Genomic DNA, 16,678 nt, shown 5'->3' with positions numbered 1-16,678 from the left:
TTGGATCGGACGTGATGTCACGTCATTGACTGGGCTTTCAGTTTATCCGCCAGTTGCTATTGAGTGATGCGCCAGATCGTTGTTATCATATTGTCACTTGTCATATATATTAATTGTCTTATAAAGCGCTTAGGCGCTGTAATCCGCGAATACTGTTTCATACTAACAGCCACCTTCCAACCATCCATCCAACAAATCCATCCGCTAGTCATTCAAGCTGCTAGCTTGCGCTAAACTAACGTGTGTATTTTTGTGTCCTCTTCGGCGTGCAAGTGGCCAAACTCTCTTGACACGTGACAGCGTGAGGCAAGCAATGAAGTATCAAAGACAAAGGAGGCTGATAAACTGTTTTTATTTGTCAAGTGATCACACATACGTCATGGCACGTCACGTGAGACGTGTGAGAGATATGTGACTTGTATCTGGAACAACTTATTCTGTGTTTTGTTTGTGACAGCCAATTACTGCTTATCCTTGTTTTTTGGCTTGTTATAGAGACATCCATACGCTTTGCATTCCGCCAAGATAGCTTTTTGATCGACCAGAATCCTGTGCGATCAGGCACTGCAATCCACAATAGCGATCCTTATTTGCCTATCAACGACTCTATATCACGGCTGCACCTCCTGCAGACCAAGAAGCAGCAAATATGTCTGTGCGCATTAGTTGCCATGGCGTCTCAAAATGATAGGTCCCATGAGTTATTAAAAGCTTGCTTTAATACAACCAGTTGTAACCAAAATATGTCAAATTTTTCTTGCTAAACCATATATATTTTTCCTTCTGACTACCACAGGTACACTGAGTGGCCCAATTCACAAGAGGGTATATCTAGTTATCTGGTTGAAATAGTCATTTTGTATGTAAATTCAACTTATTTAAGAAAAAGTATGTCACTGAGTCAAAAAGCCTGGGAGTAAAACTGTTGTTCCTTAAAATGTTGACTCAAGCCAGAGCTTTATATAACTTTTATTTATGTACACATTATCAATTATGTTAGATATTCCATGCAAATTTATGAGCACTGCCATCCATATCACAAACTGCTTAAATTGCATGCTTTCAAACAAGTCATGTCCTGAATGACCTGTATGCCTACACACAAGCTGAATAAGAATAGAGGCATCTATTTATAGAACAATTATGATACTGAATCATTGCAAACCGCATTTATGATGTCCTACTTTTGAATCATTGCGGTTTTTTTTTCTTATTTAGGTTGGGTTGTACAGTACGGTGCAAACATCTTACACCAACATTAGCTTTATTTTTTTTAGAATGAACCCTTTAAAGGCAGGAAATTCTAGGACACATACAGTTAGCAGGATACAAAAATTACAAAAACAATTTTCACCCCAAAAAAAGTTGTGTAATGGTGTATGAGTTCCTGAAAAACTCAAATGTTGTTCAGTATCTGGATAAACGTGCTGATACAGAAATTATTATTAAAACAAACCAATTTGAGTCAGTATGGAACCAGTAAAATCTTCCATGTTTGTCATCGTTCGTGAACCACAAAAGTGGCCTGCTAATTGTCAATATGGAGATGCAAATAGAAAACTCTGATTATTGTGACCCCCCCCCCCCCCCCTCATTTTTACCAGCCTTGGTGGCGACTTATTACTTTACATTGTAGACAGCTCTTCTACTTTAAGAATAGTTTTAATCCGGTAAAAACAAGTCTGTTTTTGTTGTACATTGTTATGGATACATCATTTGGTGGTACATCGACTGGTATATAAAGTTTGGTTTTAAGAATCTAGAGAATTTGACACCAAAACTGGCGAACATGTAAATGAAAATATAAAGCATTAAGGCCCCTCCTACATGACTCATTGTTTGGACTGGTGTGTGTGTTTTTAGAGCGAGACGGACTCGTTGGTCTTCCTTATGTTAAAATGTTTTAGTATCTAATGTTAATTGGATCATCCAAATCCGGTTTGTGCAGTTCTTCTCTCATACATGTCATTGAGTTACAAATCAACTAACATTCTATAATGCATACTGGATACAGTATGTGTTTTCTAAATGTCGGAAACAGAAATGTTTGTTTAAATATCTACAGACGCAGGTCGAAACACTGTATGAAACCTGCGCAGTTTTGTGTAACCAAAATATTTGAAACACCTCCCGCTACACCAGGAATAAGCAGTGCCCTTCGACATCACACTATTTGAAAAGGGCCATATCATTCAAGCCTCCATCTTTGACATCCATCTTGTATTCATCTCATTCATTTGTGCTGCTCTTATGTCAACCTAACATCCTAAAGGGCAAAATCCATTCAATTCCTCTGCTGTTTGTTATATTTTGCTACGCACACACGCAGACATGAAAGAAGAGATGTACGAGTGAAAGGGGGCATTGCATGCAAACAATGCTGCACTTCTTGAGATGGAGGTGGGAGGAGGGGTGACAGTGCCTTGCTTAAGGACACTCGAACAGAAGTCAGGTAACAGGCTAGAATCTCTCCAAAAACTAGTTGCCATATTTTAAATTTTTCGTCTGCAGTGGGAATTGAACCGTGACGTTTCTGCCCCAAAGCCAGCATGCCCTTACAGATGAGCTACTTGCTAATGTGTCCCTCCTGTGATGATGGTGTCAATCAAGAGGATTTGGTGCATGGTGATTGCGTTTTTGGTATCACACTATTTTAGGATGATCTGGATTAAGTAGAATTTAATAGTGTGTATGTTTTAGTTGCAAGACTGCAGAGTATGCTGATAATACCATATTGTTTTGTTTTAATGTATTCTAAATTTAAGCGTTAAAAAAAATGACAATCAGTGTCAGGAAATTGTAAATAAACATGAACTATTTTTAATTTTAGTGACTTCTACTATCGGATTCTATACAGGGGTGCACATAACAATTTTGATGTGTTTCTCAAATGAGCACACAAGGTTGTTGTTTGGTACTCATCAGACCTCATGTAAACTCTTAATAAATGATACTCCATTTAAATTTTTTGTGATGTACTTAAACTTTCAGCACACATGGTTAAAGTCTCTGACCAATCCTTACCAACCAACGATCACCACACTTCATTTTCAGGTGTTGAATTACACTCCTTTCTTCCCTGTAAATCTTAATTCTTCAGTTTATCAAGACACCATGCACTTTGCACGATTCAGTATTTCCGACTTTGTGGCAACAGTTTGATCAAGGCCCTCTTTAAAACTTGCCAACTTGCCCGATTCACGCGGGAGACTTGCAAATTTCACAGTATCTGGCAACAAGTCGCCAATGTGGTGAGAAGGCCAACTTCAAAACCAGACCTTACCAAATAATATTTTGAAGTTGTTCCTGGCAACGTGTCCTGGCATAGCAGCTTACTTGACCCATTGACAAACTATTGTGACCGATGTCAACAACACAATTTCATCCTGAAATCATGTTCTATCGCCAATTAAAGGTGCTACAAAAAGACTTAATTACGCTAACCTTGTATTGCACGGCCCCTGTTGCCAGTGTTTAGCAGTGGCTAACAGCGAGAGCCATCGGATTACTTTTCAAAAGCATTTTAATTGACGTAAATGATTCTGCACACTAATGCCGACAGCCTGACAGTTGCTGTTCCTAGTGATCACTTCAAGAAACCGGGCTTACTCAAATGTGCGGTTGTAGTCGGCAAAATCCCAACTGGGAGTCTGGCGTCACTTTGTCTCATAGTCCAAAATCTATGGGGAGTGATTTGTCTGAAATCTCACTAACAGTGATGCACGATATGAAATTATTTCTTATTTCTTATTTAAAATAGTTCTACTGATAACCAATAACTACCTGCTTTGTGTGAACCTTGATGAAAATCCCAAATTAGCTACATTCGCACAATTTGCATGCATTTGTCGCTCAGTGAGATACAGGGAACATTTCATTTATGTAATTATTAAAATTTTCACTTAACTTGATGAAAGATTTTTTTTTTTTTTAAGAGCTCAGTATTGTTCATTCGGTAATTTTACCGATTTGACATGTCATTATCATTGCTCTCTTTTTATTTATTTTTTTATTTTGTATGTGCGTGAGTGTGTACTAATTAGTTCACCTAAAACCTATTAAGAATCCCATACCGTTCACCTAAACCGAATACTTCAGAATCCAGCTAGAGTCGTGAGGTTGTCAGGAGACCCGAGGAAGGATCAAAGAAAAGAAAGGAAAGTGAAATCCAGCACCGACCAGACATCACCTACTACCCACCGGGTTACCAACCAGAGTCTTTCACCAACCCCAAATTCCAACAAATTAGGGAGACCTCAAGAGGACTGAGGAAAGGAAGGAAGGATAGATGAAGCAAAGTGAGATCCACAGACATCAGCCTCCACCGATTCAACGACCAGAGGAGGAAGCAGATTGTGTTTGAATTTCGATAGATGCTGGTGTGGTGGATCTGGCATGCATGAAAACCTCCACCAAAGAGGGGAGCTGTCGACCCCCGGCAAGGACAGACCAAGCACAACTTTATGAAAGATGATGCTGACACTGGGAATGCTCGACACTTTATTTATTGTTAAATTTAAGAAATAATGCAGACATTTTGGAAAACTTTATTTACAGTAGACATTTTTAGGGAGCTATTTACTTGCTTAGTTTTTAATTTAGTTTAACACATGGTAATGACCCGGTAAGCTCCCTGCAATTTAAAAAAAACATTTTTAAACAAAGCTGTCTCTTCTTTATATAATTAAAATTAAAAGAAAAACATGAGTGTGTTGAACATTTGAAAAGTTGTTTTGACAAACATGCTTAACGCCATTTCAACAAAGGTAATTTTTTTTTTTACGCTAATATTTTCTCTTTTACTTCAAATGAATATCTGCTTGAAATATCGGTTATAGGCCTCCTTGACTACTAATAATCGGTATCTATATCGACCCTGAAAAAAACATTGGTTCTATCACTTAACTACAAAAAAAGAAGACCAAATAAAAACCAAATTAAGAGATAAAAGTGCATACTCAAACAAAGCTGAACCATCAACCAAAGGTTTTACAGAATTGCTGCTACTAATGCATTGACTGCGCTAAGCAATAGTAGAGATTTCTAATTTCTACTCAAAATTTTAATCTCCAAGTTGTCCAATATGTTTTTTCCTGAAATGCTTAAATAACCTTGAAATGCTGAGTTTGCTGTAGTCTTTCAAGGTAACTGTAGTCAACTTCACCATGTTATCACCTTCAAATGTGTTTGTATGCTGAACTGACAGTCTACTTTGGGTGCAGGCACCATTCGGCCATTAATACTCATTAGTCTTGGGCGCCTTAGGCTTATAGTGAGGTCCTCCTCCAAGTTTGTTCAGTAAACAGACTAAAGTTATACCCAAGTTTCCTGTTGAGTATGTTGAGTCAATTCACACCAAGATGTTGCAACATGTTTTTTCATCTGATCAGTTGGATGTAAAAGGAAATCGACTTAAATGTGGCCTTCCTTTTTTCCTGCTCCCCATCGTCATCAAATTCAAGAATGTTTGGAAACACTGACCTGGGTCTCTATTTTCTTTGGATTGCCGACATATGGACATGTTTAGTCTTTCTTCTCTGTTGCCTTGTGGCTGTTTTGGAGTTCGCAAAAAGAGAAAGAGGCCTGGAACTAATTTTCGGAAGGTGTACGAGTCGGGTTCCCTCACATGTTTTGAAATGAAAGAAGACCTCGTTGTTGGGAGAGAAGCTGGCTTACATTTTCGAGCAGGATCTAATAAGATTATCAGGAAAAACTTCCCAGCACCCAGCCATGAATCCAACATCCAAGGAGTCATGCCCAACATCGTCCTTCAGGATAAGATTAAATGTGGGTCAGTGCTAAATTGCAATGCCATGCCTGTAGGCACAGAGGTGACTTAATTACCTGTAAATAAACTTTTTTTCCCCTTACTTAAAAAAGAAAAGAAAAAAAAGATTATTGTTTCCACTTTTAAGAATTTGGGTTCTGGTTGTATGAATGCATGAAATTATGTTTGAACTACCGTAATCTCCCATTTTATTTTATTTTATTTTTGGTATATACTTTACCTAACTAATTTGATCAAGAAGTTTGTTTTCCTCAAAAAGATGAGTAGTTTAGTCACCCAGATAATTCCAAGACTGTCAAGTCATTCTGTGCCTTTACAAGTGGAAGGAATTTTACTTCTGTCACACATCTACAGTAGAAAGCCATACGCTCCCCTAAAATAGTCCACAATCCGTTAAATATAGATGAGATGCTTGGATTTGTCTGCCAGCACACACAGTGCTTGAAGAAGGAAGCACTGATGGTCTTTGTTTACGACTAGTAGGTTTTTGGGAGAATTTTAATAAACAAGACTTGTTCGAGTCAAGTCCCACAAACCATAAGCATCATCATGCAACATATAGGCAAACCATTAATATAATTCACTGCCAAATAGGAATCTAGTTGTTTCTGTGTTTGTAGTGTATTTTGCGGTACTGACTCAGTCAATTGACCTCAAGTTATGAAAAGATAACTTTTAACTACTGTACAGTCATGACAACGACCAAGGTCAAAGAAAGAGACAAATGTTGCATGGACATGTATGTCTCCCTCATACTAATTTGAAATGCAATTTTTATTTGCTCCCTGAACTGACCATAAGTATTAAGTACCGTAATAAATGTATATATTGAAGCGTTAAAGTCGCAGGCAATATAAATCTATGTAGAATATACAACCATGAAATGCCTAATGGTTCTCTGGTTATTGTAAGACACAAGTCATAATTGAAACGTCTCATGAACAGGAACTTCCAAGTCTCAACAGAAGTACATTTTTTCCTGACTACTACCGGTACATTCCAGAATTGTTTAATTTTCATGGATACCATCCTGCTCTGACTTCTGGTCGAAGAGTTCAAATCTACATTTGCCAAAAGTATAAGTGTACTGTACTGTACTTTTGTGCCACAACTAAATGAGGATATTATTACAGTATGTGCATCACCACCACATTTGTTTAATTCTACAAGGTAGTTAACAGTTACAGTTGTGTAGTGAGCACAATCAATATTCAAAGTAGAAATGAATTGCTTCAAATTGTTCCAACGGTATCCTTATCTTCATGCATTAAGTCAGAGGAGTTTAATTGTACTTATGTCAGAGGTCAGCGAGTTCACAAGCTTAACATCATGTAGATACAGTAGATGCTTCCAACCTACCAGATTGAAGATGTATGTATGAAAGAATGAGTTGAGTAATGTAAGAGTTACATCACGAGAATTTTCACCTTAGGGGTTAGTGGGTCTAGTTAAGATCCTCCCCTTGTTATGCTTGGAACACCAAATTAACTTTATATTTATAACAGAAAGCATTGTACATTATTTATTTTCTGGTCCAACTTGTACTGGAAACACAAATATTGGGACATGCAGCTGGATTCAGGGCATTATTTTTTGATTTATTTGTTTTCAAATTTTGGTTTAAATGGGATACAATGATTTGATGGCTTTGCTATAATATGGTTAGAATTTAGACACGTGTTTTTTCTAAAAATGATAGACTGCACCATAAAAGCTTTCTTCATGTAGTGTATCTTAAGGTGCATGAGGACAGAGGGAGATTATGTTCACTGGGTTTCATATGTCATTCTTCAAAATTACTACAGCAACTCGTGTTTTTTCGTGTTCAGCTTCTCATATCTCTCTGTCTCACTCTTCTCATGTATGCATCATGTATGTTTTTTCTCTTGGGGATCAAGCCTTTGAGTCATGCATCTAAATCTTTCATATTTGTATGCATGGAATCATAAAAGGTAGGAGAACATAGAATACTATGCATGTTTTCTGCTTGTATGACTTTTTAGACAAGTGAACTGTATTGTACAGCAGAGGAGGTTAACTAAAGACTTGAATTTGCCCATGGATATATGACATTATGGTACCTAAGATTGGCGGGGAAAGATCCATGCTATAGCCCACCTCTTACCTAAAGTCAGTATAGTAGGGGTGGACAATTAATTGAAATTTAAGCATGATTTTGATTTTGGCTCTCCTGATCAGAAAAAAAACATTATCGAAGAAAAACAATTAATGAATGGTGTGGTTATGAGCACTTCAGTTAGTTTCAAAGCTACCAAATGTTACGTATCATCCCTATTTTGTTTTAGAAATCACTGGCTGCTAACTCATTACGCCTAACTAACGTAGCTAATCACATGCTGAGCCGTGGGGGCGAAAGTTGGTGTCCAATGTCATAAGCTACACTTTTGGAATTTATAAAGAGATGGCGGGCAATAAGTTAGAGAAAGACTGAGAAGTTGTGGTAATTGCTAAGCTAACACACATGTTGACATGCTTGGGTGATACAATACACTTGTCACGTACGTCTGACTGGAACTGCATTATAGTGGAGACTAACCAACCTTGAACAGCAAAATAGGCAAAAATAATACATGTCTGAAGAGAATATACAAAGAAAATACAAAACAGCTGCACAGGACAGGAAATAAATTAGTACGTCACCACATACATCTGAGCGGGGCTTCTAAGATTAAAAATATATTACAGTAATATAATAAATTTTTTCTAATATAAGATCATGTTTATTAGTCCCACAATGGGGACATTTGCATAATTTTAGCAGCACTAGTAGATATAGGAAATACAAATAGCATGCAAGCATAAAATAAGTATTTTCCACAAAATAGAAACCTAAACTATTTTCCGTGTATAAATATCCAACAGGCATGTGATTTTTCCGCTAATTCGCGGAATTCCGCTTTTTTTTATCTCCCCCCCCCCCCCCAAAAAAAAAAAAAATCTGATTTCGTCTCTCTACAGCATTCCGTTTTAGTGTTTCCGCAACTGAAATGAAACCGATCTTGCGATTGGCGGAAGTCTCCGTGTTGACCAATAAGAGCGCTTGTTATAAAGGCATAGGAGTATGCCATTGTTTGTAGACCAATAAACGCGCTTGTTATAAAGGCATAGAGTATGCCATTGTTTGTTGACCAATAAACGCGCTTGTTATAAAGGTATAAGAGTATGCCGTTGTTCATTTCACACACGTTTTTGCCGAGTGTTTAAAGAAAGATGTCCGTGATCGAACGCAAAGATGCTTAAGGAAATTGACAAACTCGTAAAAAACAAGTTTCGCTGGGACTGGTTAGAGAAGGATATATCGACAAATGTTGGAAAGAAGACTGTGACGAATTTGTTCAGTGACTTCATTCGGAAGATCGATCGTGCCGGGAAAGCGCTTTGCATTTGGTGCCGTGATACCATTGACTATGGCGGGAGAGGTTTCAAAGCTCTTGAAAGTCCTACTGAAGAAGCTGTCATCGTTGGTCACCAATGTCCTTGATGAGTCAGAGCTGGGGAACTATGATCTCGAGGTGAGAGAATACCAGTTGGACAGTGAGTTGCCAACACCTTTGGACTCAGAGGGGAAGGCAATTGCACTGGATCGTTGGTGGGCTCAAGTCTTTGCTGTTGGAAGATACCCAACCTTGGCCAAGATGGTGAAGGCTCTCATGAGTTGCTTCCATGGGCCTCAAGTAGAGGGGGCTTTCAGTGTCATGGGTGATGTCCTGAACCCCAGAGCATGCAGAATGGACATAGCCACATACAGTTCTATTCAGACTGTGAAATATGCCCTAAGAGCAAGAAAGACCACCTCTGTCAGCCATTTTGGCAGGAAAGACATTCTGATGGATCCTGTGCAGTCCAAACTGTGCCTAAATCTGAGGACATCCTCCAAAAGGTACAGGGAGGAGAAGGATGCAGAAGCAGCTATATTGTCTGCAAAACGAACAGAACTTGCTGTGAAACAGGACACTCAAATGAGCAAGGCTGCCTCAAGAAGAACCATCAAAGCTGCACAGAAGCAGGCTAGAAAGACCCATTCCAAAGCAATGAAGTCTAGGAGGAAGTAGTGTTTGTGTCATGTGAATGGATTGTGCTCAAGAATGAACACTTGTATATTCCTGTAAATATGTTGAATGTTTTAATGAGCAAAAAATAGAAAAACATTATTTATGACATAAATAATTTTTGAATGTGACTGATTTTGAGTTGACTAAAACTGCAATTTTATATGGGATAGTTCAATATACATTGGAAATTTATGCTGTTGTTTTGTCTATTTCTTTGTCATCTGAGTGCATTGAAAGTACTGCGGCCCCCAGACCCCCGGCTAAATTTTCAGATAATTTCACTTTGGTCAAATCACATGCCTGATCCAATCAGCATGATTTGTTTTTTACAAAATACAGTGCTGACTTTTTAAATGTAACTTTTGAGAACTGATAAATTTGATTTAGTAGCATTGCTTTCTTTGTTACGGTTCAAAACAGAAACGGTACAGGTTAATTAATCCAATGACAAAAATCAGTTAATAATTGGGTTCATTAACCATGATTTCAAAATGATTATGGTTATTATTTTTACAATAATTACCCAGAAATGAATGGTTGTTGTAGTCTAGGTTGTTGTTTGCACTAGTTAAGTGCACTGCATCATACATATAAATGGTAAGATTTTGTGCATGTTGGTTGTATTTTGTTAAAGCATTGGTGGTTCAGAACTCCATGTGTGCCACAGCTTGACCTCTAATTTCTCACCACTGGATTCTCTGATCCACTTTTTGAAATGCAAATGCTTTTTAACGCCACCCACCCATGTTGGCGATGATGTTCAAGTTGCAAAGTTACAAGCAAGTCTGTTGTGAATGGACACAATTTCACCTTTTCTAACGATCCTGTAAAAAAGAGCAACAGACTGTTTTATTTGCTGTAAAATTAAGCCGAAAAATAGAAAAGTATGTATGGAGGTTGTAAACACACTTGGATGGTATCTTGTCATTTGCTGTAGGTGGACTGGAGGAAAGACACTTGAACTTGTTTTACACCGATATTTTACAACATCACCATTAACGCGTCATGCTGTTTTGTTCACAGCAAAAGGCTCTAACATTGCTTCTGCTACAGAGTACTTCATGTTAGTTTGTTTCACTTAAACAGACTGTCACGAATTCTGTGCCTGCTCTTTGCCGTGTCTTTCCATTGTTACCGGGTTTACATTGTTCTGAGGTGAGGCCTAAAACTACTACATAAAGGCTTTTGCTTTTCAAATTCTTCTCTCTTCAGGAATTTACCTTTCATGAAGACTTTTATTTTTGGACATATCAGGGCGCATCTCACGCTATCACCTGTCTCTCCGCTACACTCTATTTAACGGCTTGGTCAAAGGAGCCTTTGTGGGGGGCATTGAATTAATTAAGTCTATAGAGATGACAGTGTCCAACCTCCTGGGTTTAAGCCAAGCTTCCACTTTTTTTTATATCCCAGTTGAAATACTGGTCACATTTCCACTTCCTGTTTAGTTTTCTTTGAGTTGTAGTCTTGTACTTCTTCCTACTCCCTTTGAACATATAAACTGCGCGGAACTGTGACATTTTTGATGGTCCTTTCCTTTCCACTTCTGCCATTTATGAACCAGTATAACGGCGTGTCAGTTCCCTTACCTACAGCCTCCAACTGCTTTTCCGGTTGAGTTTTGGATGGATTTTGGGTAGAATCAAGACTTCTTGATGATCATCAACTCCAGCGAGAGTCTCTTAACTGGCCTCTTACCGTGCAAGCAGGCCAGGGTTGCCAAATACTGTGTCAAATATTCCCCACAATGTCAACTGTTTACTTCACTCTAAAATTGTGATCTTCGCGGGAGAAACGATTGATCAGGAACCACACAGGAGATAGATTGGAAATTGAAGGGTTAAAGTCTCCTATGTGAATCGGAAAAGTTGGCAAGTCCATCGGTTGATGCAAATTCTGATACCTGGCAGAAAACATTTCTGATAACCGATTAAACGGGTATTTTTTAGAAATATGCAATGACTAAACTAACGCATACAACACATATGAATTACAGGCAGAACATTTGATTGTTTTACAAGGGTTTGTCCTTTAAGTATTTCTTTAACTTTACAACAGAGAGGAATTTTCAAGTACAATAACATGAACTGATGAATTTAGCTTTAGATTTAGACCTTTAAATCAACCCTTCTCAAATAGGGGGTGCATGTGACGTGAGGGAACATGTTTTTTTCTTATTCATGTAGTTAGATTAAAAGTAATTATACCTCCACTATTTGCCTAAATGTATGGAGTGCATCATATGTGAAGTTACTGGCAAAACATGATATATGCATGATGCCCTTTAATCCTATGTATCATTTTTTTTGCTATGAAATGATGAACCAGAGATGCCTTTTTCACTTGTCAAAACATGTCATCGCATTAGAAATAGAATTTTAACACTAATAATTCACACTAAGCAAGCAATACATTATGTATATTAGGGTCAAATGTTTTTTTTAAATCTTTTTTTAAATGTTTTTTTTTTTTAGAAGCTGGTGTGTTATCTGTGTGCACACATGGTGTGTGGATGTTCTAAATTTCTTGTAGTATGAAGATATTGATGAATCACACATTTCGTGCACAAATTGGTGCGAATGCACGTTAGTAAATGAGGCCCATTGTGTTTAATAAATGATGTAATTCACACAGAATAACATTCTGTCAGCTATACACATCCATTAGTCCTGCCCATACCTATTGAACGGCATTTACTGTTTCATAAGAAAGTAAGATTATCACAGCATTTAACAGGCAAAACTTCTACCCATTATTATTATTCTGAAAAGGCCTAATATCGGCGTTAACAAATTAGAGCTTGAAGCAAACATATAAAAGGGAATCTGTAATTGTGACAAAGGGGTGAGGGGAAATTGCTGCATGTGAAAGATTCAGCAAGCCTTCACGTGTGCTGCATGTAATCTAGAGTTCGCGTTTACACATCTGTAATTAATCACTTGTGTCACTGAACATGGCTGCAGTGGGAGGATGTCCCAAAGTCCCCACACATCTATTTTTACCGGTTTATTACCAACACACTTGTAACTGAGTGATTGTGAGATTACGCGGCTTAATCAGAGTTTGGGGCATTACTAATTCTATTTATTACCAGTTGACAGAAATAGAACTAAGAGGACAAACGCATTTGTGAAACAAATTTGGAAAAGAGCTGCATGGCATTTAAAGAGGGCACTGGGATCACCACTAGTGTGGTTTGTGTTGTTTTCTAAAGGGGCATAACGGCAAAACATGTTTACCATTGACACCACTCGCTGGGCAGCTATCAGCAGTTGTTAAAGGCAAGTGCCAGGTCACACTATTTACATGCCAAATTTCCTCACACATGACAAATGTAGCACCTTCATGGGAGTGTTACATTGATATTAAGCTTTCTGAGCCAGCGTAAAAGAATAACGTAAACAGACATTGTGCAACATTCATGAACTGTACTGCAATACAGTCATTCCCAAGCAGTGTGTGATGACGCCCTAATTCTTCCGTGAAAGAGGAGGAAATTATCCAATTTCATTTAATTTGTCCGAAAATGATTATTTATTAACTCAATTGCTCTCCAAAACGTATAAATACGTTCTATTTTAAATATGACCATGCTCCCAAAGAGGTATTTATACATTTTTATTTTTTTAATGCTAGAGCAATAGAGCATAATGATGACAACTTAGCAATATTCTAATAATGCTAATTGCTGCAAAACGAAAACAGATAGAAATATTAATATTTTTTTCCTGATGAAAGAAGAGACTGTAATTTTTCTTTTGGTAGGTTGCATGTTTTTATAGCAATAGAAGACAATATTCTGTGGGCCTTGCAAAATCAGTCAAAATCCAGTAAAACAGCCGTGAGCGAAGGGGGTTGCTCAGAGTGAATGAGTTAATAAATGCTGTTCCTCTATTTATGTCAGCAAAGTGTAGTGATGGCTAGAAAAATTTAATGCTCTACCAGTAGTTAGCGGAACGTTAAATGTGTCCACCTGTTGCCATTCATACAGCCGAATGTCAGGGATTCCTGCGACTTTATTAGCTTTGTATTCAATGAATGAAATACCCCAGATTTAATTTTGAATGAGTCAATTTGAAAGTAAATTGAAATGATCGCTTTATTGTTTCAGTACTCAGTCTTTTGTTGACTTTTTTTGTTAGGTGGCGTGCCATGAGATTCTTGTCATGAAAAAACATGTGCACAAACATGGCTCAATATAAGTTGGGAAACACTGCTGTAGGACACGTTCCAACCAAAGTCTAATAGTGGCTCTAGTTTTGTTGTTGTTGTTGTTTTGCTTACTTTCTCCTCTCTCTGAATGTTAGGTACAACCCGACCCCCTCGTGAAGGAGAAGTCCCTGGTGTGGACTACAAATTTCTTTCAGTTCCGGACTTCCTGGAGTTAGAGAAGAGCGGAACCCTGTTGGAAATTGGAACATATGAAGGTAAATTTAAAGTCAGTCATTTGAATTGGTATACTGTATGCTAGGGGTGTAACGGTTTATGTATTCGTCCTGAACTGTCTTGGTTCGGACGTAAAGGTTCGGTGCATACACTCGGCTAACGAATACGCAAGTTCATTGCAATATCTGCACTCCAAACCAGGTTGCAGTTATGCGGCAACATGTTTGCCTAAAAAAACAAAACACAAAGAAAAAAATGTTGATGTGTTAGCATTTGATGAGAAATGGACACAATAGTGTTTTTTTCATATATTTGCTTGCGCATTTGTTTACATATGTTACTAACTTTCATTCACATTACTTTTTGCCTCTCCTGTCTGTCAAATACTTTTGAGATGGCGCACACACACACACACACACACACACACACACACACACACACACACACACACACACACACACACACACACACACACACACACATACACACACACACACACACACACACACACACACACACACACACACACACACACACACACACACACACACACACACACAGCAGTGGACTTAGAGAGGCTTTTGAAAAACTGCTCAGTTCCACAGTTCCAGTTCAGTTAATGTCTCAGGGATTTATAGGCGCAACTCTTTATCTCAATTTTAGTAAGGCGCAGCAGTTTTCAGTAGCGATTAGTATAATAGCAAACTAGCACTAATCCTAACCATAGTTGGGCTAAAAGCTATCGCTACGGCGCTCTGTTTGTACTATTTCATTGCTTTTGGATGACTGGATGGATTTTTTTTGGTATTGCCAGGAAGTTGACTGGCAACCGGAAGTTTTGAGCGAGACCAGCGTACTGAGTCTCTCAAGGTCTCCCGTGCAGGGTGAACCGTTACACCCCTTCTGTATACCTTTTCCAGAGATAGCAGTCCTATCAAGCACTTCATTTCACTTTGATGGCGAGGTTTGCAGCGGTAACGATGATCTGGCTAGCGTTTCTACATCAGAGAGTGTAGGTGGGGGAGTTATGATTGCTGCCTTATTTTCATCAATAGTGTGACATCATAGGAGCTTGACCGGGAAGCGGCAAAATCGTGACAAAAAACGGTCAATGGTCTTTGTGTGTAGCCAGCTTAGCATAAACAATGTCAAACGGACTGAGTGAATGTTGAAGGCTTGAAGCTTTGTAAATCAAAGTTGAGCTATGATTAAAGCTGTGTGGTTCCTTAAGTGAGTGTGTGGATGTGGTGCTCAAATTGACCAGGACATTCAGTCAATTAGGATGAGGAAAGGGTGAAGATTGACAAATGACGGACACTCAAAGTTCATTGACGCGCCCACCTCCGGTGAATACTTGAAATCACTGTGAGATGGCCACGGACTCCTGGTTAAAAATGGCAGCTTTATGTCTGTATGCGCTCAGGCAGCCAAGCATCCCTCTTGTGGTTATTTATTGTTATGGTTCCAAGGGATTGAGGATTGGGATGTTTGATACTCCCTTTTTTCAGACTGATGCCACTCTTGAATAGTCACCGGCAAGTACCAATAGCATTAGAATATTTGATACATATTATTTCCCACCTTAAACAATAACAGTTTTAAAGGACTTATATTTCCCAATATAGCACTTTTCTTAAAAGTTGCATGAAATTAATGACAATTTTCTATTATTCAACTAATTTTTAGTTCCTGATCTTAAAATGGCACAAGAGGGCATCCAATAGCATTATCGGCAGCTGTCACGAGTATCGATATATTCAAAAAAGGGTTTTGGCCCGATACCGATACCTGGTATTGGTACCCATCCATCCCTAATTGAGGGGGATGTGGCTTAAAAAGCTTGGGAGCAGGTGAGCTAAAACAATAACAGAAATTATTTTCTTGAAATTGATGGCCATTTCTTTCACATAATCCTCTAAAATAAATCAAGTCACATTCCCTCAGACAAACTCCAAACTCTCTATTTGCATACAAAGGCTTTGGCAAATCCCCCAACACACACACACACATGCACAGGCAAACACAAATGTTGAGCCCTCCCCTTTTGCCCTCCTACTAAAATACCCTTATTTTTCTCTTTAAAAAAAAATCCCGCTCTGTGCCTCCCCCTCCTTGGTTGCCTAGGAAACTATTATGGGACACCCAAGCCACCAGTGCAGCCCCCCGGTGGGAAAGTGATTACCAATAGCAGCGGCGGTGATGCCCCACGGCCAGACGGGCTCAGCGGTAGCCTGCCAGGCTCGCAAGACTCCACGCCCCGACGCACCAAGTCCTACAATGACATGCACAATGCTGGAATAGTGCCTGGAGAACTGCCGCAGGAGGACGACGAGGACCTCCCTGACATGAACAGTAGCTATACAGGTATGTCGGCAAGCAAGGTCAAATGTTAAAATCAGCCTCTGTCAATAATTATCTGTGTTTAGCCTTG

At 38.6% G+C, this 16,678-nt stretch overlaps 1 protein-coding gene across 5 annotated transcripts in view; it reads left to right on the top strand.

Annotated features, from left to right (window-relative positions):
- magi1b (membrane associated guanylate kinase, WW and PDZ domain containing 1b) overlaps positions 1–16,678 on the top strand; it is a 134,349-nt gene that overhangs the window by 61,919 nt on the left and 55,752 nt on the right. For all 5 annotated transcript variants that reach the window (XM_086087780.1, XM_086087778.1, XM_086087779.1 and 2 more), the window contains 2 exons: positions 14,169–14,288; positions 16,372–16,611. In XM_086087780.1, coding sequence (XP_085943906.1) covers positions 14,169–14,288; positions 16,372–16,611 — 360 coding nt within the window. The remainder of the gene's footprint in view (positions 1–14,168; positions 14,289–16,371; positions 16,612–16,678) is intronic.

Source organism: Leptonotus elevatus, chromosome 10 (genome assembly GCF_054856555.1).
Source record: "Leptonotus elevatus isolate MCC_2025b chromosome 10, RoL_Lele_1.0, whole genome shotgun sequence".
Lineage (NCBI taxonomy): Eukaryota > Metazoa > Chordata > Actinopteri > Syngnathiformes > Syngnathidae > Leptonotus > Leptonotus elevatus.
This window is presented reverse-complemented; position numbering and strand designations above follow the sequence as displayed.